The sequence below is a fragment of the Furipterus horrens genome, unplaced genomic scaffold (assembly GCF_987537825.1).
Source record: "Furipterus horrens unplaced genomic scaffold, mFurHor1.1.pri manual_scaffold_13, whole genome shotgun sequence".
Taxonomy (NCBI): Eukaryota; Metazoa; Chordata; class Mammalia; order Chiroptera; family Furipteridae; genus Furipterus; species Furipterus horrens.
The window spans coordinates 35,905,220-35,932,283 of record NW_028327183.1 but is presented as its reverse complement, the minus strand read 5'-3'; the positions used below and the strand labels follow the sequence as shown (position 1 = coordinate 35,932,283).

The following is a 27,064-nucleotide window of genomic DNA, read 5'->3' as shown; positions in this document are numbered from 1 at the left end:
TATAATTATATAGGTAGGAAGAAAATAAAATAATATGAAAGGATATACCATGCAAACATTCGAAAGAAAGTAGGAGTGGCTACATTAATAACAAACAAAGTAAACTGCAGAACAAGAAAAATTACCAAAGCTACATAAGGATATTATATAATAAGAGTCAATCCACCAAGAAGACACAGCAATCCTAAATGTGTATGCATCAAACAACAGAATTACAAAATATATGAACAAAGACTGAAAGAGATGAATGGAGAAATAGACAAATTCACCATTATGGTTAGAAATTTTAACACTCCTCCCTGAACAATTGACAGACCAACTAGACAGAAAATCAACCAGGATACATAAGAACTCAATGACACCATCAACCAATAGGATCTAATTGACATTTGACATGTACCCATGGAACATATACCAAGATAAACCAAATTTAGGGCCATAAAACCAGCCTCAAAATATTCGAAATAACTTAAACCATACAGAATATATTCTCTGACCACAGTGAAATTAAACTAGAAATCAATAACAGAAAAATAACAGGAAAATCCCCAAACACTTAGAAGCTAAACAATTACACTTCTTAATAATCTATGCATCAAAGAGAGAATCTCAAGGGAAATAAAAACACATTAAACTAAAAGAAATTGAAAATGGATAAAGAAGGAAAGTCACATGATTATATAAACTGTTACAGAAAATTAATTTGATAATATTCAACACCCATTCATTATAAAAACTCTCTGAAAACTAGAAATACTGTGGAAAGGAAATTCCTCAACTTAATAGCCTATAAATAGCCTACAAAAACTGCAACACTAAAAGACTGAATACTTTCTCCCCTAAGATTGAGAACAAGACAAGGACGTTCACTCTCACCACTCCTATTCAAGATAGTTCTGGAACTTCTAGACAGCACAATTAGGTTAAAAAAAGGCAATAAAAAGCATATAGATCTGAAAGGAAGAAATGAAACCATCTTTATCTGTAGATAACACAATGGTCTATGTAGAAAATCCCAAGGAAGCTACAAAAAAGTAATTCTCAAACTAATGTGTGTTCAGCAAGTTTGCAGGATGCAAGGTCAACACAAAAATTAGTCACATTGTACTAACAATGAACATATGGAAACTGAAATTTAAAATACAAGTCCAGGCCCTGACCAGTGTGCCTCAGTGAATTGCTCGCCGGCCTGCGAACCAAAGGAGCGCCAGTTTGATTTTCAGTCAGGGAACATGCTTGGGTTGCCTGCCAGGTCCCCAGATGGGGGCGTGTGAGAAGCAACTGACTGATGTATCTCTCACACATCAATATTTCTCTTCTGCTTTTCTCCCTCCCTTCCCTTCTCTCTGAAAATAAATAAATAAAGTCTAAAAAAAGTTATAAAAAAATAAAATACAAGTCCATTTATAATGGTTTAACAGAAGAAATAGTTAAGTGTTATAAATATAACAAAACATAAATAAGATTCATGTATTTAAAACTACAAAATACCACTGAAAAAAATAAAAAAATCAAAGAAGAACTAAATAAATATCATGTTAATGAATTGGAAGACTAAACATAGTAAAGATCTCATTTCCCCTCAAATTTATATACAGATTTAATCCCATTACTATCAGTATCCCAGCAATATTTTTTGTAGTTGTGGACAATACTATTCTAAAGTTGTACAGAAAGACGAAAGAACTAGAATAGAAAATATTTCTGAAAAAGAAGAATAAGGGAGGAGGAATCATTCTGCCTGGTTTAGGCTTATAATGAACTAATATACAGTAATCAGAACTGTGTGGTATTGGTGGGGGTATAAACATATAGATCAAATGAACATACTAGAGAATCCGGAAATAACTTCACATAAGTATGACCAACAGATTTTTGATAAAGGATCAAAAGCAATTCAATGGATGAAAGAATATCTTTCATTCATTGGTGACAGAGCAATTGGCTATCCATAGGTAAAAGATGAACCTCAACCTAAACCTCACACTTTATATAAAAATTAACCCAAAGTGGATCATAGATTTACATGTGAAACATTAAATTATAAACTTTAGAGGGTAACATGAGAGAAAAGTTTTGGAACATAGGGCCTGATGAAGAGCTCTTAGACATGAGACCAAAAGCATGATCTTTAAAAATCAATAAACTGGACTTCATTAAAATTGATCTTTTTCCTTCTCTGTGAAAAACTTTGTCAAAAGAATTAAAAGACAAACAATAGACTGGGAGAAAAATTTGCAAACCACATATCTGACAAAGGACTCAGCATGAATATATAAAGAACTCTCAAAACTCAACACTTAATTTAAAAAATTAAACAATTCCATTAGAAGGTGGGCAAAAGACATGAAGAAATATTTTATGGAAGGGGATGTACAGTTGGCAAATAAGCACATAAAAGGTGTTTAACAGCACTAGTTATTAGTAAAATGTAAATCAAGACCATGATAATATATCACTACATACCTATTAGAACAGCTAAAAAAAAGAAATAGAAAAGATAATATCAAGTGCTGGTGAGGATGCAGTAAAACTGAATCATTACTGGTGGAAAAGTAAATATCGTACAGCCACTCTGGAAAATAGTTTGTGAGTTTCTTGAAAAACTAACAAAATACACCTACCATATGACTCTTCAATTGCACTTTTAGGCATTTATCCCCCCCAAATGAAAACATATCCACACAAAAGCCTGTATATGATTGTTCATAGCAGCTTTATGTGTAATAACCGTAAACTGGAGGTAACCAACATGTCCCCTACTAGGCTAAATCAATAGAGATATATCTATACATAGAGCGCTACAAAACAATAACAAGGAATAGAGTATTGATACATGCAACAACTTGGACAATTCTAAAGGGCATTATACTGAGGGGGAAAAAAACAGTCTCAAAGATTCACATTCTGAATGATTCCTTTTATGTAACATTCTTGAAATGACAAAATGATAGCAGTGGAGAACAGATTACTTATTGCCAGGGATTAGGGATGGTGAGGGAAAGGGAAGTGGATGTGACTACAGGAAGATCTTTTATGGTAACGAAATGGTTCTGTATATGATTGCAGTAGTGGTTACATACATTCAGATGTGTAATAAAAGGACTTAAAACTATACACACACATTTGGACCAATCCCAAATTCCTGGTTTTGATTCTTCACTATAATCATGTGAGAACTAATCATTGGGGAGCAGGGGAGGGGGACTGAGTGAAAGGCACACCAGACATGTTTTCTTTGCAACTTCCTGTAACTCTATAATTATTTCAAAATTAGAAGTGAAAAAAGAAGACAGCGATCTCAATGAGGGCTTCTGGCTAGGGGACAGAAGACCCACTGAGGACCTAAATCCCTACTCAATACCTAGAAGGAGTGTCCAAGACCTCAGCTGGCACAGGTCCAGGCACTGCTCACGGTCCTGTAACAAGAGAAAACTGGGTCACAGGCTTATGTATGTGCCTTGATTTCTGGAAGCTAAGGGCTGCGTGAAGAAAGCAAGGATGGTGGAGAAGAGCTCCTGAGAACAGTAGCTTTGGTGCCATCACTCTTTCTTCCAAAAAGGAGATGGTTCCATTTTGGGTGACCTGTCACCACTTCACCTCAAACAGGGAAGCAATGGTGCCCTGAAGCCTGGGCTGTCACTCATTTCCTGGCTATGTGGCTCTCTGGGCCCTCTGCCTAAGACTACAAGATGGAGATAATGGTAGTGCCTTCTTCACAGTGTAAGTGAGGTCACACACGTGATGCACTCAGTCACATGCACAGCCTACGACAAGCAAATGGTAAACAGAACTGGGTTCAAATTCCAGTCATGTCATTTGTCAGTTGTGACCCCCCTGAGAGTCCTTTCTAAGAGGGATGCTGATATTGCCAGTACCGACTTCTGGGTGCAATGTGAGAAATCACAAGTACCCACAGTGCTTTCACAGTGGCTGCCACGGTGTGAGCTGTTACTTATTGTCAGTTACTCAGCTTGACCAACATTCCATGGTGACTTTGAGTCACATACCTGCGACTACTTAGCTCTAGCCTGAGCTTGATAGAGAGGCCCTTTGAGAACACACTGTTCCCCTCCCACTCCCCAGGGAAGATGGCATTTCAGGCAGACCAGGCTCTGGGGCTGGGAGAAGGTCTTCTGCTTGGCTGCCACCCAGACTGTGAGCTGGCTGGAGTTGAGACTGAGGAGGATGGGGAAGAAGGAGGCTTGGAGCATTGCTACAGCAAGGCTGGGAGAATCCAACACTGGCCCAGGGGAGGAGACTGGAGCAGCCAGTGCAGACCTGGAGCCCTTTCATCACAGAGAATGATGGAGCTGTCGCCTCTAGCATAACTCTTAGGACAGGGTTATCTCAGCCAGCTGTGACCTGGGAGGTTGGTGGGAAGGGAGGGACAGAGAGGTCTGTGTTGTCTTGACCCTGGCCTGGTGCATGAATGCCCTCTCTCCTGCGCCCCGTGGCTTATCCCTCCCAACAGATGGGACATGAGACCTGCTCACCTCTATTCAGCCCAGTTAGACCTCATCTTGTGCATCTGTCCTCATCACTCTGAGCCACTGTGTTATGTGTTCCAACTCTTCCTCAGTTTAGACAGTCCCAAGAAGGATGCCGTCAGCATTTTCTGACCTTGACCATGGCCAGAGTAGAGCATGCTTGTGCTCACATGTTTCTTCTGCTTTCTTTGGCATCAGGGAAATGGCCTTCTCGCTTACCCTCTCCTCCAGCATTAGCAAGCCCAATCAGTTCCTCCTCCAAAATAGGTCCCGACCCCTACTTCCTCTCTACTTCTTCTCTCTTGGACAACTGCCATGGCCTCCTAAGCCCTCTTGCTGCCAACTGGCCACACAAGTGCCCTCCATAACACTCCTCTGTGTATAATTCTCTGGCAGCTTTCCAGTTCTCACAGAGGAAAAGCTTCGGTCCAGATGGTGGCCTACAAGGCCCTCTGTGATCAGGTTCCCTTGGGCAACTCTCCGGTTCCATCACTGCCATCCAGGCATGGTGCCTTCCTTCTTCATCCATGCACATGACAAGTACAGCCCCACCATAGGCCTTTGCACCTGATCTTGGCTTTTCATGGACCCACATTCCTCACAGATTGACACAACTCCACCCCTCACTTCTTTTCCATCTCTGCTCAAATGAGTTCTTCCTAAAACAGCAGCCTTGCATAGAACACCTGTCCTATCTGATCAATACTTGTTTATCTGATCATCTCTTTCACAGAATATCACCTCCCTGAGGTCAGAGAGTGTTTCTTCTGGGTCACTGTGGTGTCCCTAGAGACCAGCATAGGCCTGGCACACAGTAAGTGCTCACTAAACATGTTGATAGAGTGGAGAAATTCTGGGAAAAGGGGGTGATGGAGGGTCCAGCAGCTGGGTGCTCTATGACACCTGAATTCCAGTCCTACTTATGTGTCATCAGGGACTATTAGTCCTTGTGTCAGAGCACTTCATTATTTCCCAAAGTTTAGAGGTTTTCCTAGGACCTCCAGGACTTTTGTCCTGTCTATAAACCACCTGAACTGTTTTTTTCCCATACTCAATACATTTCTTTAAATCAATTCACTCGATTGATTTTTTTAAAAATTTAGCCTCTTCTTAAGCTTCTATAGAAAAAAAAAAAAAAATCACCCGTCTGGTTGCTGGCTTCTTTTTGTTCTGATCCACACTAAAACATAAATATTAATGGAAAACTCACTCCCAACCCCTCTTTGGATCAGGGTGCTGGGGTGGGACTTTGGGCAGCTGGGGTTACCCAGAGTCCCTTATTATTGACACTGCTGTGCTCCTCAGGGCAAAGTCCTTAGGGGCATTCCTATCAGGTCAGACCTGCCGGAGCCAGGGTCTGTTGTTGGGGACAGGTGTGTCAAGGCGGGGCTCCTGCCTGTGCAAGAGATCTGGTTGACATTTCCACTGCTCCTGCCGTGAAGCCCCTACTGTTCTCTGCCTCACTTCACACCACCTGGCCTCGGTTCAGCTCCTGGAATTTTGACAAACACGTTTCCACTTGGGGCTTTCAATCAGGGTGTTTCCATGTGACTTGCCTTCCACAGGGACCCCTGACACCTGAGTCCCCAAGGCACACTTCCATTCTATGCTGTAAAAGTCTACTTGACACTGACCTGGGGAGCAGATGTCACAAGTGGCAGTGGGCATATGGGTGAGGGTACTTGTCTAATGTCTTCCTGCCTGCAAGACTGCCAGTTCTATGAGGAAAGGGCCTGGACAGGATGCAGGGCAGGGGCCCTGCCCCTCTGCTCACAGCCTGCTACCATAGGGACAGAGAAGCCTCCATCTGTCACCTTCTCTCTCAGCTTGCTTTGGTTATTCTTGCTGCTAGACCTTGACTTTGTCCTCTATTGTATCCTCTGCCTTTTTGGAAAACCAGGGAGAGCTGCCTTCCTCAGGAACCCCCCAAATTGTCCACAGCCCTGCAGCTCTCTTTTTACTGCTCCCTTAGCACTTTGGGCCATGGGGCTCCTGTGGCTTCTCCAAAATGGCAGTGGGGCACAGAGGTGAGGGCATGGACTGGGGGAGCCAGGGCTCTGGGTTCAAATCAGAGCTGCACAGTTACCAGCTGGGGGACCCTAAAGAAGAGATTTAACTTCTCTGTGCCTCAGCTCTTCCAGGTTCTCAAACAGTGCATTGCTCCTGGAAGCACCTGGAAGCCTCATCAAAACACAGTGCTGAGACCCACCCCTGAGCTTTTCATTCCTGTGGAATTTGCCTTCCTAACAAGTGCCCAGGTGATGCTGTTGCTGCTGGTTCAGGGGCCCCACTTTTAGATCCATTGTGATAGTTGTTAGGAAAGGTAAGTGGAGATGAATTAATGTCATTTAGGTAGAACAATGTGGCATGAAGTAAGCGCTCAACAACTCTTAGTTATTAATACTACTTATATCAGAGGGTCTGGCCCTGTTTACTTTTTTGTTACTTTTTGAAAAGAACTCTAAATTATATTTTTCAGTCACAGTTTACATTCAATATTATTTTGTATTAGTTTCAGGTGTACAGTATAGTAGTTAGACAATCATATATGTTACAGTGTTCCCCCGATACTTCCAGTACCCACCTGGCATCATGCATAGTTATTACAATATTATTGACTATATTCCCTGTGCTGTACTTTATACACCCTGTGACTATTTTATAACTACCAATTTATATTTATTAATCCCTTCGCTGTTACACCCAGTCCCCCATGCCCCTCCCCTCTGGCAACCATTCTTTTTCCGTATCTATGAGTCCGTTTCTGTTTTGTTTGTTGATTTATATTATTATTTAGATTCCACATATAAGTGAAATCATATGGTATTTGTCTTTCTCTATTTCATGTAGCATAATACTGCCTAGGTATCTCCATGCTCTTGTTGAAAATAGTAAGATTTTATTCTCTTTTATGGCCAAGTAATATTCCATGGTATATATGTATCACAACTTTTTTATCCACTTCCAAAGCTTGGTTATTGTAAAAAATGCTACATATATCATTTGAATTAGTGTTTTGGGTTTCCTTGAATATATAGGCAGAAGTGGAATTGCTGGGTCATAAGGCAGTTCTATTTTTAGTTTTTTGAGGGAATTCCATACTGTTTTCCATAGTGGCTGCACCAGTCTGCGTTCCCACCAACAGTGCACTAGGGTTCCCTTTTCTCCACATCCTCGCCAGCACTTGTTGTTTGTGGATTTGTTGATGATGGCCATTCTGACAGGTGTGAGGTGGCATCTCATTGTGGTTTTAACTTGAATTTCTCTGACAATTAGTGACATTGAGCATCTCTTCATATGTCTATTGGCCACCTTTATGTCTTCTTTGGAAAAGTGTTGTTTTGGTCCTTTGCCCATTTTTAAATTGGATTTTTTTTTTTTTTTTTTGTACTGAGTTGTATGAGTTCTTTATAAGTTTTGGATATTAACCCCTTATCCAATTTATCATTGGTGAGTATGTTCTCATATTCAGTAGGTTGTCTTTTCATTTTGTTGATGGTTTCTTTGCTGTGCAAAAACTTTTTAGTTTGATGTAGTCCCATTTATTAGTTTTTCTATTTTCTTTCCTTGCCTGAGGAGATATATCAGAAAAAAATATTGCTAAGAAAAATGTCAGAGATTTTACTGCCTCTGTTTTGTTCTAGTAATTTTATGGTTTCAAGGCTTACATTTAAGTCTTGAATCCATTTTGAGTTTATTCTTGTACATGGTGTAAGAAGATGACCTAGTTTTATTATTTTTTGCTCATATGTGTCCGATATTCCCAACACCAATTGTTGAATAGACTTCTTTACCCCATTCTATATTCTTGCCTCCTTTGTCAAATATTAATTGACCATATAGGCATGGATTTATTTCTGGGGTCTCTATTTTGCTCCAATGTTTGTTTTCATGCAAACACCATGTTGTTTTGATTATTATAGCATTTTAGTATAGTTTGAGATCAGGTAGTGCGATACCTCCAACTTAGTTCTTCTGTCTCAAGATTGCTGTGGCTATTTGGGATTTTTGTGGTTTCATTTAAATTTCTGGGTTATTTGTTCCATTTCTGTGAAATACACCATTGGTATCTTGATAGGAATTGCATTGAATCTATAGATTGCTTTGAGTAGTATGGGTCATTTTAATGATGTTATTTTTTAAGCATATTTCATTGATTATGTTGTTGCAGTAGTTCCAATATTTTCCCCCTTTACTCCCCTCTGCCCAGTACCTCCCTTCCCTCCGGCAATCCAACCCCCCTTAGTTCATGTCCATGGGTCATGCATATAAGTTCTTCGGCTTCACCTTTTCCTATGTTATTCTTAACTCCCCCTGTCTATTTTGTATCAACCAATTATGCTTCTTAATCCCTGCACCATTTCCCCATTTTTCTCCCTCCCCCCTCCCAGCTGATAATCCTCCAAATGATCCCCATACTTATGATTCTGTTCCTATTCTGGCTTGCTTCGTTGGATTTTGTTTTTATTTTTAAGATTCAGTTGTTGATAGTTGTGAGTTTGTTATCATTTTGGTGTTCATAATTTTGATCTTCTTTCTCTTAAGTAAGTCCCTTTGACATTTCATATAATAATGGCATGGTGATGATAAACTCCTTTAGCTTTACCTTGTCTGGGAAGCCCTTTATCTGCCCTTCCATTCTAAATAATAACTTTGCTGGATAGAGTAATCTTGGTTGTAGGTTGCTTTTCATCACATTGAATACTTCTTGCCAGTCCCTTCTTGCCTGCAGTTTCTTTTGAGAAATCAGCTGATAGTTTTATACGCACCCCTTTGTAGATAACTCTCTGCTTTTCTCTGGCTGCTTTTAAGATTCTCTCCTTATCTTTAACCTTTTGCATTTTAATTATGATGTGTCTTAGTGTGGTTCTTTTTGGGTCTAGAGTGTTTGGGACTCTCTGTGTTTCCTGGACTTGTATGTCTATTTTCTTTGCCAAATTTGAGGAGTTTTCCTTCATTATTTTCTCACACAAGCTTTCAATTTCTTGCTCTTCCTCTTCTCCTTCTGGCTCCCCTCTGGTTTGGACATGGGCATGTTTAAAGTTGTCCCAGAGTTTCCTAAGCCTCCCCTCATTTTTTTCAATTCTTGTTTCCTAATTCTGTACTGGTTGACTGCTTTTTTCTTCCTTATGTTCCAAATCATTGATTTACCCTGGTTTCCTTCTCTTCACCATTGGTTTTGTTTGGATTTTCCTCCGTTTCATTTAACATAGCCTTCACTTCTTCCCTTATGTATTTGCCATACTTAAGCATATCTGTCAAATCTGTGAGCATCTTTATCACCAGTGTTTTGAACTCGGCATCTGTTAGGTTGGCTATCTCCTCGTCACTTAGTTCTCCCACTGGAACCTTGATCCGTTCCCTCTTTTGGGCCATACATCTCTGTCTCCTCATCTTGACAGGCTCCTGTGTTTGTTTGCCCCTGTGTCTTAGGTAGAGCTGTCGCAGCTGTTATGTTGTAAGGGGTGGAGCCATAGGTATTCACCAGTATGGGTAACCTGTTTCACCACATTGTGGCGCTATATGTTGGGGAGAGGTCTGAGAGGGAACAGTGCTGCTTGCTCAGCTCTCACCCTTTTTCCAGGCACTTTTCCCACTTCGTATGGGACTGGCGCTTCTCTAGCTGTTGCCCTGGCTGTCGTTCCCAGAGTGGGGGCCCTTTAAACAAGCGCACTCTGCTGAGAGACTAGCAGTTTCTTCCTCCACCCCACCCCACACTGGTCTGCACAGTCAGAAGCAATGAGGCTTTACTTTCCCTTGCACTGGAACTGTGAGCTGCGCAGTCTGGTCTGGTGCTGGGAGTGCTCCCCAGGTGTCCTTCCTGACCTTTTAAATATGTGACTGCACTTTCTGCCAGCCTGCTGCCACCACACCATGTCCTCTCCGCCCTGGCTTCGCCCCTCCTACCAGTCTGGATGAGTATTTCTTTTATATATCTTTGTTTGTTGGACTTCCATGCAGTTTGAATCTCTGGAACTTCTGGTTGTCTTTAGTTTTGTGGTAGTTTTATTCCTTCTTAGTTGTGGAGGGAGACACGGAGTGTCTGTCTATGCCTCCATCTTGGCTGGAAGTCAATGATGTTATTATTATTTTTTTCTAACAACGAACCCCATATATGCTTCCACTTAGTTCTATCTTCTTAAATTTTTTCCTTGTGTCTTATAATTTTCTGAGTGCAGGTCTTTACCTTCTTTGCTAAATATATTTCTAAGTATTCTTTGATGCCATTGTAAATAGGATTATTTTCTTTCTCTCTTTCTTTTTTCTTATTGTTCTTCTATTACAGTTGTCCCAATTTTTCACCTGTTGCTCTCCACTGCCCCGCCCACCCCCTACCCTGCTCCCACAGTCAGTCCCCACCCTGTTGTTCATGTCCATGGAAGGCTCCCCCAAGGACAGGTCAGAAATCATCAGGATCTAGACAGGTATTTGGCTTTGGGGCATTTATTTCATGTCCCTTCAGTACAGACCCTGGGGTCAGGTATTGGGGAACAGACCAGGCAGGGGATAGCAATAAATAACACAAACAGACAAAACTCCCCTCCAGACAGATGAGGTTAAAGGAGGTTAAAGGGGAGCCACACTGTGAGGGTGCGGTGCTGGGCAGGGTTGGGGGCAGCTGGAAAGGACCCCACTGTCACCTGCCCCATCCCTTTCCTGCCCCAGCCCCCACTACTTTTGGGAGGAAGGGAGCCCTCAGCCAGTGGGGGCCAGTGAGGGTCCTGAAGGGTGGTTGCCACATAGACTGTCACCCAGCTCCCTCACTTGACACGGATTTCAGCATACTCGGCCAGTTCCTCTGTCAGGGTGTAGCTGTCTTTGGTGGGTCGTTTTCCCAGGTCTGAGTGAGAGAAGCTCAGGTCCAGCTGTGGGTGCTCCCCACGAAGGCCCAGAAGCCTCCTCTCAGATCCCAGGTGCCTCTTACTCTATGAAGGGAACCAACCCATTAGAAGAGTCCTGTTCTACCTTTTCCAGATGTATGGCTGGAGTTGCCTGTACCCCCACAGCCCTGGAGTTGAGTCCCAAAGCCCTGTGTGAACCTTTTTTCTCAGGGGCCCCAGCCTAGCCAGCCCCACAGTCTCCACCCAGGTGCCTGTGCTGATACCCCTTTGCAATACCCTCCTCATTGCTAAGCCTGAGAGTTGCCTACAAATTCAATATATTCAGGAAGACTTCTTCAACATAGGAACTTGGGGGCACACGGTTCAATCCGTAACACCTCCCCAGAGTAAAACCACCTGGTTGGGTCCCAGCTTTCCAAATGTTTGCACGTGCCTGGCTCCATAAGTCCTCCCCCTATGTTTGGGTCTGCTGTGTTCCCCCTTAATCTTGGCAATCCTATAGGTGTGACTTTTGTTTCCTTTTCATGCTTTCCACCCCCCCCCCCCACACACACACATACACACATGAGCCTTTGGACAGACACATGGAACAGTGGCCACAGACAGAAGGGAGGAGCAATGGGACAGGAGTACTGGGCAGGGCAGACTTAACAGGGGACCATCCTGGACTCTGGCAGTGATGCATACACATGGATGACAGCCCCAAGGCACACTGAGGGCCCAGAGGTGGGCACATTGAGACCCCACAAAACCTACCTCCTAGGGTGCTCATTGCAGGGTAGAGACCTCTCTGGACTATTGGAGAAGGAAATGTGGTCATAGACCCAGATGAGGGCTTCCCTTGGGCCTGAGCCCCGTAGCCCCTTTCACAGTCTCAGCCTAAGCATCCCTCCCAGGCCATGTCCAAGTCAGCCCTCTGCCCTTCCCCCTTGTCCTTCCTAAGGAGCCTGGCCTCCCCTCTGACCCTTGGTCTCTCAGGCCCCCAATGTTCTTGACATCCAGGTTCTCCAACTAACTTGGAGCCACAGGGCTCTGACCCTTACCTCATACTTCTCCGGTGCCCCAGAGATGCGGAAGTCACTGCTGAACAGGACTGGGGGATTGTCCCCTGTCGAGAAGCTGGGGCTCTCTGTCACGTTCTTTCTGCAGGGCAGGACACGGCAGCCCCAGTGGGGATCCCAGGCCTCCCTCTCCCTCCCTTTGTGTACCGACATCTACCTTAGGAGATTGCCCGAAGGGACCCCAGAGTTGTTCCCACCCATCTCTCTAGGACAAGGCAGATGGCTCTTCGAATGACCAGCCTCCTCCTGTCCACCACTGTGCATCCCTCTCCCGCTCTGTGGCTGAGGATGAGCCTCCCATCTCCTGGGCTCTGCCATGTTTCAAGACCCCAGCCTGGCTTCTCTGGGTTCTCTTCATATGCTCTGGGTCTGTCTGTCCCTCTTGCTGCCAAGATGTGGAGCAGGGAGATTAATTCATTTTTAGGAGAGCCACAAGGAATAAAAATAGCAGCACAGTTGTGGCAGGTGAGTGTGGTTTGGGCTAGGGATGGTTTTTGTTGCCACAGATGTGTGTAGTCATTGGTGCTTCTGGAACCAACTTGACACTGCAGCTACAAGCCAGGGGAAGCTGGCTTTCCCCATCATACCTTTTGGAGGGCAGGAGGTCATAGCAGAGAAGATGGGGAAACAGGAAATGGTTGGTGGAAAGTGCTTGGCTCAAGCACTGGCACATGAGCAGGACCCCTTTCTCCTCCATCCGGGTGAACATTCTCAGAGCAGAATCCACCTTCCCCTGCACACACAGGGCTGCCCTCCCTTGCTCCTCCCTCAGTCCCTCTCCCCACCGTTGTAGTCTCCCCACTCCCAGGTCAGCCTTGATGGGGTACTCACTTTCTGCGTGTCTGGGTAACGTAGCAAACGATGGCAATTAGGATGGCAAAGGCAACAACAGCTCCCACAGGCCCGATCTTGGCCCACATCAAGCGGTCTGAGAATAGAGAACACCCAGGTGCCCTCAGGACTGCTGGTAGGAGTGAAGACATGGGTTCTTAGGAAACAGGAGTGGGCATCAGTAATAGTGAGAAATAGCTGCACAGCTGGCATATCCTTGCACCGACTGACTAGCCTGGAGAGCCTGGGAGGGTTCAGTACAGTACAGGCAAACTCAGGACAGCCTCTCCTTACCAACCCGAAGGGCCTCTTTACCACTTGATCAGCCTGACCCATGCTCGGTGGCCTATGGTCAGTCAGCTTTGGGGGGAGAAGCCTAGATCCAAGAGGAGCCCCCTCTGTGCCTATGGCGCCCAGTCCCAAGGCACACCACTCACGGGCTCCCTGGAAGGGCAGCTCCAGGCTCTTGGTGCCATAGAGGTTGCGGGAGGTGCAGATGACCCGTGGTGGGGCCTGGGCCTGTCCCCGCAGCGTGAGAATGCTGGTGAGCAGGAGCCCACTGCGCTCAGAGTACACAAACTCCCGCTCTGTCTCGTTCACTGTCACATTGCGCGAGGGCAGCTCGAAGGCCACAGAGGGCTCCGGGTTGGATTTCACCACGCACAGGCACTGCACTGTGTCTCGGGCCGCTGCACAGTGGGACTCCAGAAGGATCACAGGGGCAACTGCAGGAACAAAATGAAGACTGAGTGGGGCTGTAGACAACTGGAAGCCAGGACTCCTTGGTTGAGGGCCAAGAAAAGGATGGTAAGCTGTCAGAGAGATGAGCTGCATTTTCTCCTTTGCACCCTTTCTAACCTGGTTCATCTTGTAAAACATAAATCACATCATGGTACACCCTGCTCAAACCTGTCCTTCAATTGTTCTGTGTCACTTAGAATAAAATTCAACTTCTTTGCTTTGATCCGCAAGGCCCTGAGGGAACTAGCCACACTCGGGTCTCCTTTTCTTACCCTGAAAGGGTTATTCCTTTCCAGGCACACTGGCCTCCTTGCTGTTTCCCAAGTTTATGGAGCTTTTGCCCACCCAGGTATTTGTGTTTCTCCCTCAGCCTGGAAGACTCCCTGAAGGTACCTTCCCAATGCACTCCCTTGCTCCATGAAGGTTCTACTCAGATGCTCAGACACTCTCTCCTCCTATTACCTCACTTCTCTAACATCACTTACTGTGCCACTAAGTTTTCTCTCCAGCATTCATTCCTATCCATGTTATGCATTGATATGGCTTGTCCCCCTTTTCCATGAAGTCAGGCTCTCATTCTGTCTCCACTCTGTCGCCCACACTTAAAATGTGCCTTTCACATATAAGAGCTCTGGGAAGACTTGTGGGGTGAGCGATTGAATTCTATTGGCTCCCCTTTCAGGCCATCCTGCAGATGGCCCTGCTGACTCCCCAGGGCCCCCATGCATTCTGATCCTCCTGCCTTCACAGGATTCCCCAGTGCCACTAGTACCAAGCACCCCTCTCCACCCAAGACCATTTGGTTGAACTTTGCTTTGCTGTCATTTGTACTTTTAAAAATGGTACAAGTACGATAATTTTATTTCATTTTCCAAAATATGAAATTAAAACAGAACTTTGAATGCTGCTTTTTAAAGCTATATTCTCACCCTGGTTGGTGTGGCTCAGTGGATTGAGTGCTGGCTTGTGAACCAAAGGGTCACGGGTTCGATTCTCAGTCAGGGCACATGCCTGTGTTGCAGGCCAGGTCCCCAGTTGGGGGCATGTGAGAGGCAACCACACATTGATGTTTCTCTCCCTCTCTTTCTCCCTCCCTTTAAAAAAAATAAAAAATAAAACTATATTCTCTCACTCCTGGAGAGTCCAGCACTCCCCTCTGCTCACTGTAGCCTGAGTTCTGGTTCAGTTCTGACCAAAACCCACTTACACACAGCAAAAGACCCTTGGCTCACCAACCCCACTTATTTTCAATTTCCAGCAAAAAAGAATGTGGAAGTGACAGTGATGAACCAAGGAGTCACGTGACCAGATGTATCTGCAAGAGAGATACATTCTAGCCAGAATCTCAATGCATACACATATCTAAGTTTGGTAAATAAAAAAATTATACAACCCCAATTCTGTTTAGGCACACATGCACCATGCTTGCTGTAATGTTACCGGATCAACACACCACAGAGTAAATCAATAACGACAAACCTGAACTGACAGCAGTTAAAAATTAAAAATCCCTTTCATTCAAGATTATACCGCTGATGCTCCAGTGACAATATCTGCTCCAAAACACCGGCACTCTGTCTGCATGTGCTCAGCTTCTTCGAAGCTTCGCAGGTAGCCTGGGAGACCTATGAAACCCCAATTGACACTAGACAAATCCCAAGTGGTCATCTACTGGCTGGTGGCCCCGATCAGGCCCTCAGCTTTCTTGGGCTTCCAAGATGGAATCCTTATCAGTGCAAATGGGGGTAATGATCTTTAACTTGCAAGGCACTCCCAAGTTAGGCACATAAGGCTTAAATTAACATCCACCCTAAGACTTGTGATTAGGAAAATAGAACCATTCCAGCAGAGGGAGCATGTGAGCAAAGCTTCAGAATGTAGGTCTGGTATCCAGCCTGGAGTCCAAAGGAAAGATGAGTGGGAAATGATGAGGATATCTAAGACTTATGGAACACATAGAAAGTGTCACACACTGTAGGCACGCACCGTAATTTCCTTAGTCTTCACACCCATCTTTGGAGTAAGACACTGTCATCACACCCATTTTTCAGAGGAAATAATTTAGGCTTAGCAAAGGTAAAATTACTTGTCTGAGACCGTGCAGCAAGACAGAGAGAAAGCTAGTATATAGACCTAGGTTGGTTTGGCTTTGATGGGTACTTGACACCAGTAACACTTTAGTTTCCTTCTCTTAAACTGGTTTGGGGTGAAGAATGGCCCCTCCCCCAATCACACTATTGTGAGAATGAAGTAGGTCAATACATGCAAAAAGCTCAGACTCCTCCTTTGCATGTCTCAAGCACTCTGTAAGGGTGAAAGCCTCCTGCAGTGCCTACACCATGCAGGGCTCTGGGGTAGACAGGTAAGACAGGGAACCCTGTGCCAGGAATACCCACTATTGTCAGTGAGCACTAAAGCCAGGTGCTGGGGGACATAGACTTTAGGGACAGAGTGGGGCTGAGGCTGCACTCTTAAGAGGGAAAGCACTGTGACACAGGCCTTGGAGAAGCATGAGTGGCTTAGCAGGTGGGGTGGGGGTGGAGGGGCATCACAACTGCTCCTCAGCTCCAGTGGGTTGAAGACTTTGTATTCCAAACTTATTTTAAAAATAAGTCCGATTAAGTGAGTCATTTGATGCTAAAACCTATGGGTGAGGTGAAGCAGCCAGAGATTTAACAGCTGGGGCTGACAGGAGTCCAGAAGAATACTGGCTCTGACCAAACTTCCTAGCTGCATGGCCATGGGGGAATTCTGACCTTCATTTCTCCTTAGTTAAGGATTAATGATAACACATACCTGCTTCACAAGTCCATCATAAGCGCTTAGCAAAATAACATCTGTAGAGGATGTAATCATGACCCAGAGGAGGCCCTTAATGGCCATTTGCGGCCACCACTTTTATTATGCAAAGGGGGGGATGTCTGTGACTGACAATGTACATCAGATTCTCAGAGGATTCTGAGTCTTAAACTTAAGGACCACTGGCTTGAGGTGTGACAGGGAAAAGGGTACAGCAGAAGAGAGAAGCTGGGACCGGGAGGGAGCATATGGAGAAGACAGAGTACCACACAACCCATATGCAGTGATCATATTGGATATTGTGAGTGACCAGAGACCAGAAGGAATGTGGCTGAAGTGAAAAGTTAGTGAAAGCGTGGATGACCATGGCATTGCCCTAGAATAATCTATTGCTACCATGTACTGATTATCACTATACATACAGAATATTGAGTATGGACTGTGCTCAATATCTTCTGGCAAACTTGTGTGGTGGGGACCATTGTAAGTGGAATAATTGAGGATGGAAGTAGTGAAGTTTGGAGACTAGTGCCAGAAGTCAGGTCAGAGCTGAGGAGGAAGCAGAAGAAATGGAAATATGGAGGTGACATTCCAGAGGGAGTTGCTGGAGGAGGGAGAATCAAAACTGATTTGGGAGCTACAGCCCAGGATGGTGGCCAGGGTTGGAGTCAAGGTATTGGTGATGCTGTCCATAGAGAGGAGGTCAGGAGGGGTGCTAGCTGGCAATGGAATAGTGAGTTTCATTTCCAAGGCAGCTTGCTTTTTATGTGTATTATCTCATCTTCCTGGCTATACTATCTGTTTAATAAGCTTGGTGTCCTCTTGGTCCTGTCCTCCACCTCCCACAGAGCCACACAGCCCTTTGCACATATAACAGCTTGACCACTGACTATATTCTGATGTAATAATGCAGGAAGAAGACAACTTTGGGCAGCACAGAAGAGTAGAACTAGACATCCTGCATTTGAATCTTAACTTCTGCCATTTTCTAGCTATGTAACATTGGCCAAGTGGCATAACCTCTCTGAGCCTCAGCTTCCTTCTCTGGAAACTAGGGAAAGTGATAGAACCTGCCATGTATGGATGGTCATGAGGAAAGGAGTGGGTCCTATACAAAGCTTTCAGCAGTGCCTGATACAAAGCAACACTCCACAAGGGTTAGATGTCATGGTTATTATTTTAGTTAATACAAAAGAACAGTGGCCACAGGATCCAGAATCCCCCTGGTTAAAAGCACACTCCAGGATGTGAAAACACAGTGTTCTCAGGTAGGACTTATATTTTCTTGCTGTCGATTCTGCTTTCCTGCCTCCCCCACCCTTGTCTGCTGGTGCAAAGCTGATCCTGTGTTGGGATATGTGGGTACCTCCAGTTACACAGGTGTCCCCCATTGAGCCATCTACCTCAGACTGGAGGGCAGATGCAAGTCCAGCCAGCTCTCAGCTGGAGAAGGGGAGAGAAAGGGGAGTACTCACACTCCACGGATAGGTTGAAGGCAGTGGCTCTCTGGCCATACTGATTCTCGGCCACACACCAGTACTCTCCATCATCCTCAGGGGTGACAGCAGGCAGCTCGAGCTGCAGCTCACTCTCATAGATGACTGTGGCCAGGATCTGCTTCTCTTTGAAGATGGTGAGAATAGGATCCGGGTTGCTCTGTGTGGAGCACAAGATGGAGACTGTCTCCCCCTCCACAGCCACCACCGTCCCGTTCACTGTTGGCTTCCAGGGTGCATCTGGGGGACAGAACAAGGGACCGATGATCAGAAACCAGGAGGTGCCTCTTCTGCCAGCCAACTCTCATGCCCAAATGTGACCCCAGACACTCCAATCCAAGCACACCAGCTCAGAAGAGCCCAGGGAACCCCACGCCTGGCTATCTTGTTTACAAGAATAGGAACTCTGCAGCCAGAACACCTGTGTTTGAGGCTGGACCCTGCTCCTTCCAGCTGTGTGTGGACCCATGTCTTCACTTCTCTGGGCCTCATTTATTCTTATTTGGAAAATGGGCTTAATAATAGTCCCAACTTGCCCTGGCCGGCATCCCATACATTCAAAGGTTGCAGGTTCAGTCCCTGGTTGGGGTACATACAGGAGGCAACTGATTAATGTTTCTCTCACATTGAAGTCTCTCTCTCTCTCTCCCCCTCCCTCTCTCTCTAAAATCAACAAACATTTCCTTTGGTGAGGATTTAAAAAAAAAAAGTTCCAACTTCATAAGGGTCACTGAGAACTTAAGTGACAGTCACTCGTCGTCGTCGTCGGCAGCCATCCGTCTCGAGAGACGATGGTGTAGCTTCTTAAGAGTCTATCTGCACCGCCGAGAATGGCTGTGCAGTCCGACTCGGGAGTGACACGGTATCTGTCTCCTCCCGTGTTGAATCGACATCTTACGATGACGCTGGAGTGTCCTCTCCAGTGAAGCTGAAGCTACAGAGCCTGGGCAGGGTGATATGGAGGGTCTGCTGTTGCCCATGCAGCAGACCCCCCCTCTCTTCGCAGCTGAAGGGTCCAAGGGAAAGACGGAGTCAATACAGCTTGGCTTCAGGTGCGCTGCAGGAGTTGCCGGTGTTGACTACAACATCAAACCGCCTTAGGGACTCCGGCTCCGGATTTTCTGTCGGGGTTTACTCCCTTAGCCTTTCCCCTGAAGAGGTATGCCGCAAGGCAGTGGAGGTTTTTTGGAGTCAGAGTTTTCCTTCTCTGATGTGCCCTGACTGGAAGATCGAACCAGCGACACTTAGCTCGCAGGCCGACGCTCAATCCACTGACAGTCACTATTCTAGCCTTAATGGGGTAGCCAGAGACCCCTGCCCATGTAGGTAGATGCTATATAAGTAAATAAAATGTATCATTGGCAAACTTGGGATAAGTACTTTGGAGAAAAATAAAGGGAGGGATGAGAAATCACGGTAGTTAGAGTTTTAGCTTGGATGGTGAGGAAAGGTTTCAGTGAAAGCTGAAAGAGGTGGGAGGGGCCCACCTCTGGGTGGCCTGGGGGAAGAACATTTGTGTAAAGCAGTCAGAAACTGCTCAGTAAATGTGGGCTGTAGCTATCATTATTATCATCCCCAGCCCTGGCGTTTTGCCTCAGTAAGTATGTGTGTATGAATAAATAAGCGGATGGCCTCTCCTGGGTTTCTAGCTAAGAATCCTGTCTGCTTAGCCCCCTCCTCCAAGGCCCCATGCGTACAGGTGTGTACAAGGTTCTGGGTGAGGCTTGGGGTCCCCCCACTTTCCCATTAAAACTGCAATGGGGCTCATTTTAAAATGCAGATTCCAGGGCTAGGCCCAGATCTACTCCCAGATCAGGCAGGACAGCCCCAGGAAACTGAATATAGCCGTTTTTCCTGGGTGACAGGGACTTCATCTACCTTCTGCTCGTGTCCTACGGATGAGAGTGGTGCAGCGTAAGTGTTCCCTTGTGCAAAGAATGAAGAAATGCCTTGTCCCACACCCTCCTCTCTGTCTTCACTTCAGCTGCGGCTCTGTTCCTGACTGGCCCTGGGCCAACCCCGCCCCGTCCTGGGCAAGGCCCCTTTCCGCTCTCTCCTCCGCAGGGCCAGTGCCAGGCGAGTGTGCGCACAGGGCGGCCACTCACACATGACGCTGAGCCCCACGGTGCGGTTGTCCTGGCCATAGGCGTTCTCTGCCAGGCAGGCGTAGACGCCGTCCTCCCCGGGGGTCACCTCTTCCAGCTCCAGGAACAGGCTGTCTGCCACGGCCTCCCGGAGTACCGTGCCGTCCCGCATCCAGGTCAGCAGCGGTGGCGGATTGCTGTCAGCCCCACAGAGCAGGCTGACGTGGGAGCCCTCGATGGCCTCCACCGAGGAGTTCATCTCCACAATCACAGGCGGGTCTGAGGCCGGTGACACAGCAAGGTCAGCGGGCAGGTGCCGCATGCCCTGTCCCGGGCCCCGCCCCCACCCCCGGGCCCGCACCCAGGCTCACACTTGACGTCCAGACTGGCATAGCCCTCGAACTGCAGGGTGGTGTTGGGGAAGGAGGCCTGGCAGCCGAGCCGGTGGCCGTTGGCCTCCCTAGTGGGCACGAAGTGTAGCAGTGACACCTGCACCCAGGTGCCTTCCTCTTCGCGCAGCCGACCCAGCACAGCGGGCTCGCCCAGCCCATTGTGGCCCAGCCAGCTCAGCTCTGGGCGCAGCTCTGGGCAGTTGTCAGGCACCATGCAGCTGACCTCCACTTCCGTGCCTGCCACCACCTCTGGGGGGACCACGATGTTGGGGGTGTCTATGTGAGGCGGGGAGAAGGAGAGTTGAGGAAGCAGACACTCCCACCTTGGTCCCCTCCCCTTGGATACAAGATTCCCTAAAACCTTCACCTAGAAGCCCTGCACAGATCCATCCACAGATGTAACACTAATGAAAATATAATGGTCTGAGTACTTCACAAGTGTTGAACTTGCCAGTCCTTCCAGTCACGTTAGAAGAAAAATGAGGCCACAGCTGGTAATACTGAGCTTCAAACCCTGTCACTCTGGCTTCGTCATCTGTGTCTTAACACTACAACATATTCCTTATGAAAACTGTCTCCTCTCCCATGTTTGTTTTGGTTTACTTTCATCAGTATGTGTGCGGGGGGAGGTGCATGTGTGTGTGTGTGTGTGTGTGTGTGTGTGTGTGTGTGTGTGTGTGTGTCGAGAGCAGAGGTCTCTTTCTGCATCAGGATCAGGGCTGTAATCTTCCTACTCCTTACTCGATGCTGATAGGGAGCCTGAATCTAAGACCTCCAGGCAGTAAGTTTCTCAGAAACGAGGCAGTAGAAATGCCCAAAATGGAGCTGTGGGCCCCACTCTCATTGTCAAATTTGGCCCAGAGCTGCATTTTATTTGGCCTAAGTTTAGGAATTAAAAAATATATATATCTGAACCAACAACAGCTAATGTTTAGGAATTAGGAGATCACGGGGAAATATACAATTCTGATTTCTTCTGAAAATTCAGATTGCCTAACAGCAATGGCTCTACATTCTTGCCCAGCACCTGTTAGCAGAGCTGGTGCCATGTGCCAGGTTCTGTTCTGAGCACTTGATAACCATTCACTCACTGAACTTTAAATGCTGCTGTAGTCCCCATTTTACAGAAGAGGAAACCAAGGCTTAGAGAAGTTAGGTAACTTGCACTCAGTTGCCCAGCGAACACAGAGATCAAGAGGCCTTACTTACCCTTGAGCCCCTGGGCCCCGCTGCCTTTTCCCCAGGTGTTTCTAGAATAGTAAGAGCACTCCTTTCCCTCTGAGGGCAGCAAGACTGTTTGGGGACTCCACTTTGCTAATTTCTGTCATTTACCTGGTCCCTGTGGGCACTGGGATTTTCACCCTTCAGTCTAACAAACAAGTCTCTGGATCTGTGCTGGAGAGACCTCCCTGGAAATGTGCTGGGGAGGACTTCCTGCTGCACCCATGCCTGCCCCAGGGGTGCCCCTACCCCACTGCTTGTGCAACCTCCAGGGGACTCACTGACGATGTCCAGGACGCTGTGCTCAGAGAAGGTGTACTGGTTGTAGCCGCCTAAGTCCCCGCGGAAGTAGTACTTGCCGCCAAGCTCAGGGCTGAGGTTGCTGAGCAGGAGGGTGCAGTTGCGCAGGCCCAGGTCTCCCAGGAGGCGGCTGCGGCCCTGGAAGCTTTCATGGACGACTTGGGTGCGTGACTTGAAGACCACTGGGGGGTAGTTTTTTGGGTAGGGGCTATTGAAGTACCAGACGCCATGCACGACAGCAGGCCGCAGCTCGTCAGGGAAGTCGAAACGACAGGGGATGGAGACGCATGTGCCCTCGAAGGCCGAGATGGACGATGGCATCCAGGCACCCCAGTGACCCCCTCGAGAGGCTGCGGGCAAGCAGAACTGCTGAGGTCAAAGGACATGTCCTGACTAAATCACCCCTTCCCCACTCCCATCACCTTCTCACAGCCAGAGGGGTCCAGGGACCCACAGAAACAACCCCAGCCTGCTTGGGGCCAAGGCCCCAGAATCCCCAGCCACCCCCCACCCCAGCCATTACCTGCAATCATAATCCAAAACAGGGGCAGTGCTGTGAGGAATATCATTTTGTACAGCAAGTGAGTGACAGCTAGAGAAGGGAGAGGAGGGCATTGAGGGCCAGCAGAAGTGAAAAGGGGTGCTTCTATTAAGGCTTCAGGAAGGGGTTTATTCAGATGTTAGGCGCTGCTGCTATTAATATTTATAATCACAAACATTTATTGGCTTGACCATGTACCATTCCTCAGTGCTTTGCTCTGCTGTGTTAATTCATTTAATCTCTTTGAGGTGGGTACAATTATTATCCTCATTTTATAGCTGAGGCCCAGAGATGTTAAGTAACTTGTCCACGGCACACAGCTGGTAAGTGACAACTAGGATTCAAGCCCTATTTTCCAGGCTCCAGCTTTGCAGACTTAACACCCAAATGTCCTTGTCTCTGTGTGGTAGTAATATGCTGACAATGATCTTCATCACCATTGTGCCCCTTGGGGGTCCCCAGAAAGTAAGGACAGAGCCAAGGCTGAATCAGCAGGAAGAAGGGAGAGCCAGGAGGAAGGAACACAGCCCCTCACCTCAGTCTCCCTGAGTTAGGAATGTCTTCTGGTCCCACTTGAAGATGTCAACCAACCACCCTGGAACAAGAGTTAGGCAAGTGCTAGGAGTTGGGGGGCTTGAAACATCTGCTATGCATTGTGGCCTGTTGTAAGGCTGCCCATGGATGCTTGGGACCCTCCCACACCTGGGAGCTCCTCTACGTAGGGTCAGCCCCCCGCACACACTTCCCTCCAAACTGCAATGAAGAACTGTAGGAAAGGAAAGGGGAGTGACAGAACATTAAGTTGGGGTGGAGGGATGTGGTGAGTGGGGTGAGGCCTGGGGGTGGCAGGCAGGGACCCAGTGCCATCAATGACTGGGTTTCACAGCATCAGCATTCCCAACATGCCGTGAGAATTCCTGACGCCCGCTCCTACCCCACAGACAGCCTCTGCTGTCCCCACCCTCAGCAGAGGCTAGTGCCTGGCACAAAAGAGCCCTGTTCCCTCAGGGAGAGGGTGCTGCTCTTGGGGGACTCCTGGGGTAGTAGGTGGGGTGAGAGAAGGGTTGTCACTCCTGGCTGGGCTCTACCTGGGGCCAGGAAGGACCAGGGGTTGGGAGGTAGGGAGACCCTGGTACCCAGCTTCTCTGTGGGTCCCCTCAGGGTTGGAGCCAGGGTTTCCAAGTGGCCTTCACCATTCTCTTCCCATGGACAGAGACATGTACACACTCAGACACATGCAAATGCTGCTATGAAATATGATAGATCTAGACGCAGCCAGAGGAGCAGGCTTGTACAATAGAGACTCATGTGAATACCAGACCAGGACCCTGCCCACACAAACAGGCACGGAAACCCCCTGTGCCCACAGAATGCTGGCATACACAGTCATAGAAGCATACCTGCTGTGCCTTCCTCCTGCCCACCTCATACCTGCACTGACGTGGGCACATCATTCATGCATGTTGCCCTGCCTGCATGCCATGCTCTCAAAGACACTCAGACCTGCACACCCACACCGAGGACTAGCTAAGGACTGACCCGACCAGACATGTGCTGAGGGACTCAGGGCAGATACCACCCTTGCACCTGTGATGAGAAGGTGCAGGAGACAGACACAGGGCCTGAGCAGACACATGAAACAATCATGTAAACCAAGCATTGGGGAGTGGGGTAGAGAGTAAAGTTTTTATTCACTTTCCAAGAACGGAGGGGGCATGTTGTGGAGAGATACACCAGCCAGCCCTAAGCATTTTTAATGGGGGTGAACATTGGTTCTTGGGGTGAGGGCAAGAAAAGACTTAGCTATGACAGTGATTTGTGTACATAAACATACATACAGCATATCTTAATAGTGAAATTCATAGCGGGTGTGGGATTTAGGAAAAACAGGTCTAAAATTTTTCCTTAGTGTGCTGTAAGGAAGAAAAGGTTGACAAACACTGATCTAAATTAAGACCCACCCAGCGGAGATGCATACACACACACACACACACACACACACACACACACACACACACACACGCCTTGTTATGTTCCCAGGTGCTGAAACTTGCTCACCCACAGTCCACTGCCCCACCCCCTCTCAGAAGGCAGGATGCAGGTGTCTAATCACCTGGACATCAGTCCATCTTCACCCAGCCCCAGGCTGCTTTCATCACATCTGTCCCAAACTTGGAAGCCCCAGGACAGCTGTTCCTGTATAACCTCCACCACAAGGGGTGCTAAGGAGAGCCCATGGTTCTCTCTGCAGTTTCTTCCTAAAGTACTGTCACTGTCCTACCATGGTCCCAGCTCATTTCAAAGTCCTAAGGAACACCCTCCCGCATCCTAAATTAGTGGCAGTTCACAGCGACCTCACCTTGCATGTGCTTTGGATGCCCCTGCTCCACCCTCTCAGCCCTGGCCTTCAGCTCCCATCCTGTCTCTGGCCCCTCTTGGCTGTTATGTACTCACCGGGATGCTCCTGTGTCTGCACCCTCTGCTACGAAGCCCAGCTCACAGTCCCCTGGCCTCCCAGGATCTAGGCCCCCACTAGCTGGCCCCTCCCCCCCCCCCCCCGGGTGCCAGGGGCCGCCTGCCTCCAGGGCCCAGCTCCTCCCTGTCCTCCTGGGGGAGGGGGGCACAAAAGGGCCCTTGTCACCACTGCTTAACTGGGCAGCTTGATGCCTGGGCCCTACTAGCTCCTTCCGGGAGGGGATGGGGGTGCTGCCTCACTTGTTCCTCTCCATCCTCCACCTCTGTGCACCCTGGGTCTGAGTCCCTGGAAGGGCATTCTAATATCTCTGAACATCTCAGACTGAGAAACAGAAGACGTTGTGCTCTGCATCCAGGGAATCTTGGTGCCAATGATAGATATAACCCCGGTCATAAGAGGCAACGGAGACTGGTGTGGGTGGGAGGAGAATGCTTCAGTGTCACCTCCACCCTCGCTTATAGTCACTTCCCTGGGTCACATTTAGTGCTTGCATCCTGGTCTATTTTCTTCTAGGCTCTTCTTGTCATCAGGAATGACCTTAGGTATTGACTGTTCCCTTTCATGAAAACATGACCTTCAGAAGGACAAGGGCTTTGCTAGCTTATTTCCAATCTATCCTGCTTGTAGAACAGCTCCTGGCACAGCTAAGCTTCATAAATGCAGAGTGGATGCATGAATGTGCCTGTGTAATACCCTGTGGCACCTTCTAACTGGAGGCCTTTGCCCTTGTTCCTTTCTCCTAGAAAGCTCCCCTACCATATCCCACCACTACTCCATCTGAGCCAAAGGTCCGACTGGATGCCATTTCTTCCTGAAGCCTACCTGCCTTCTCACCAAGCCAGAGCCCCTCCATTTGTTTTATTTTATTATTATTTTTTAAATCCTCACCTGAGGATATATAGAAAGGGAGGAAGTGAGGGAGAGAGAGAGAGAAACATCAATGAGAGAGAACCCTCATACACATCCCAACCAGGGATAGAACCTGAAACCTAGGTATGTGCCCTGTCTGGGGATTGAACTCTCAATCTTTTGGTGCATGGGATGATGCTCACCCAACTGAGCCACCTGGCCAGGGCAAAGTCCTTCCATTTAAATGCAATCTTGTCCTTCCACAGCTCTCAGCACATCTTCCCACTTGCACTATCAGTGAGCTCCTTTCCTACTAGCCAGGAGCTTCCAGGGTCTGTCTGTCTGTTTTATTCACTCTGTGTTCCCTAGAACAAAGCCTGTGCCCAGAGGGTGCTTGGTGAGAGCTGTGCTGACTCTGAGCTGGGTGGGGACCCTCTGTAGGAAGATTTCACAGCGATCCTCCTGCCACCTCAGTCCCTCACATTCGTCATGATTTTTGCAAAGTGGTTGCTGGGAGCTGGCAGTGTTTGACAACTGTAGTAGTGGTTTGACCATGAGCTGCTCAGTCACACGGGCATCTTCTGTCCCCCTTTAGGCCATAGCAGTGGGGAGGGATTGAAGAACGGTTCTTTCTGCTGAGAAAAAACCTGGGTGGGTCAGGGGGTGAGGGGTGGGAAATCCCTCAGATAGGGAATTGAGGAGTCAGAGAAGGCTGGGTGGAGGGGAGAGGGAGAGCCCCATCCCCATCTCAGGCTTCATGATGTCAGACTCTGCCCGTGCCTTTCCCAGTCGGGAACAAGGGCCCATTGAGAGTGGGATGGGGCTTGGACGCCTGGATCCCGGAGGAGAGAGGGGCCTGGTGCCTGGGTTGTAGGGGAGGACACCATGATCCTGGGGTTCTCATATGTTATAGCCTTCAGGGTCAGCACCAACTCCCTTGG

General features: G+C 47.5%; 1 protein-coding gene across 1 annotated transcript; it reads right to left on the bottom strand.

The window, feature by feature from the left end:
* Window positions 1–10,918: 10,918 nt before the first annotated feature.
* Window positions 10,919–25,318, bottom strand: MAG (myelin associated glycoprotein). The gene is made up of 11 exons (XM_090260439.1): window positions 25,253–25,318; window positions 23,334–23,393; window positions 22,781–22,849; window positions 22,239–22,607; window positions 20,716–21,012; window positions 20,366–20,623; window positions 18,240–18,500; window positions 13,662–13,949; window positions 13,225–13,321; window positions 12,376–12,475; window positions 10,919–11,416 (listed from the first exon to the last, which is right to left on the bottom strand). Exons 3-11 carry the CDS (start codon window positions 22,824–22,826, stop codon window positions 11,252–11,254), a joined length of 1,881 nt encoding a protein of 626 aa, XP_090116565.1. The 5' UTR covers window positions 22,827–22,849; window positions 23,334–23,393; window positions 25,253–25,318; the 3' UTR covers window positions 10,919–11,251.
* Between the last annotated feature and the right edge of the window lie 1,746 nt (window positions 25,319–27,064).

Coding starts and splice junctions, on each gene's coding strand:
- MAG (XM_090260439.1), bottom strand. CDS start 22,826: ATGATATTCCTCACAGCACTGCCCCTGTTTTGGATTATGATTGCAG. Junction 21,013..22,238: donor CAGCGTCCTGGACATCGTCA/GTGAGTCCCCTG, acceptor CGCCTCACATAG/ACACCCCCAACATCGTGGTC. Junction 18,501..20,365: donor CGTGGGGCTCAGCGTCATGT/GTGAGTGGCCGC, acceptor TCTGTCCCCCAG/ATGCACCCTGGAAGCCAACA.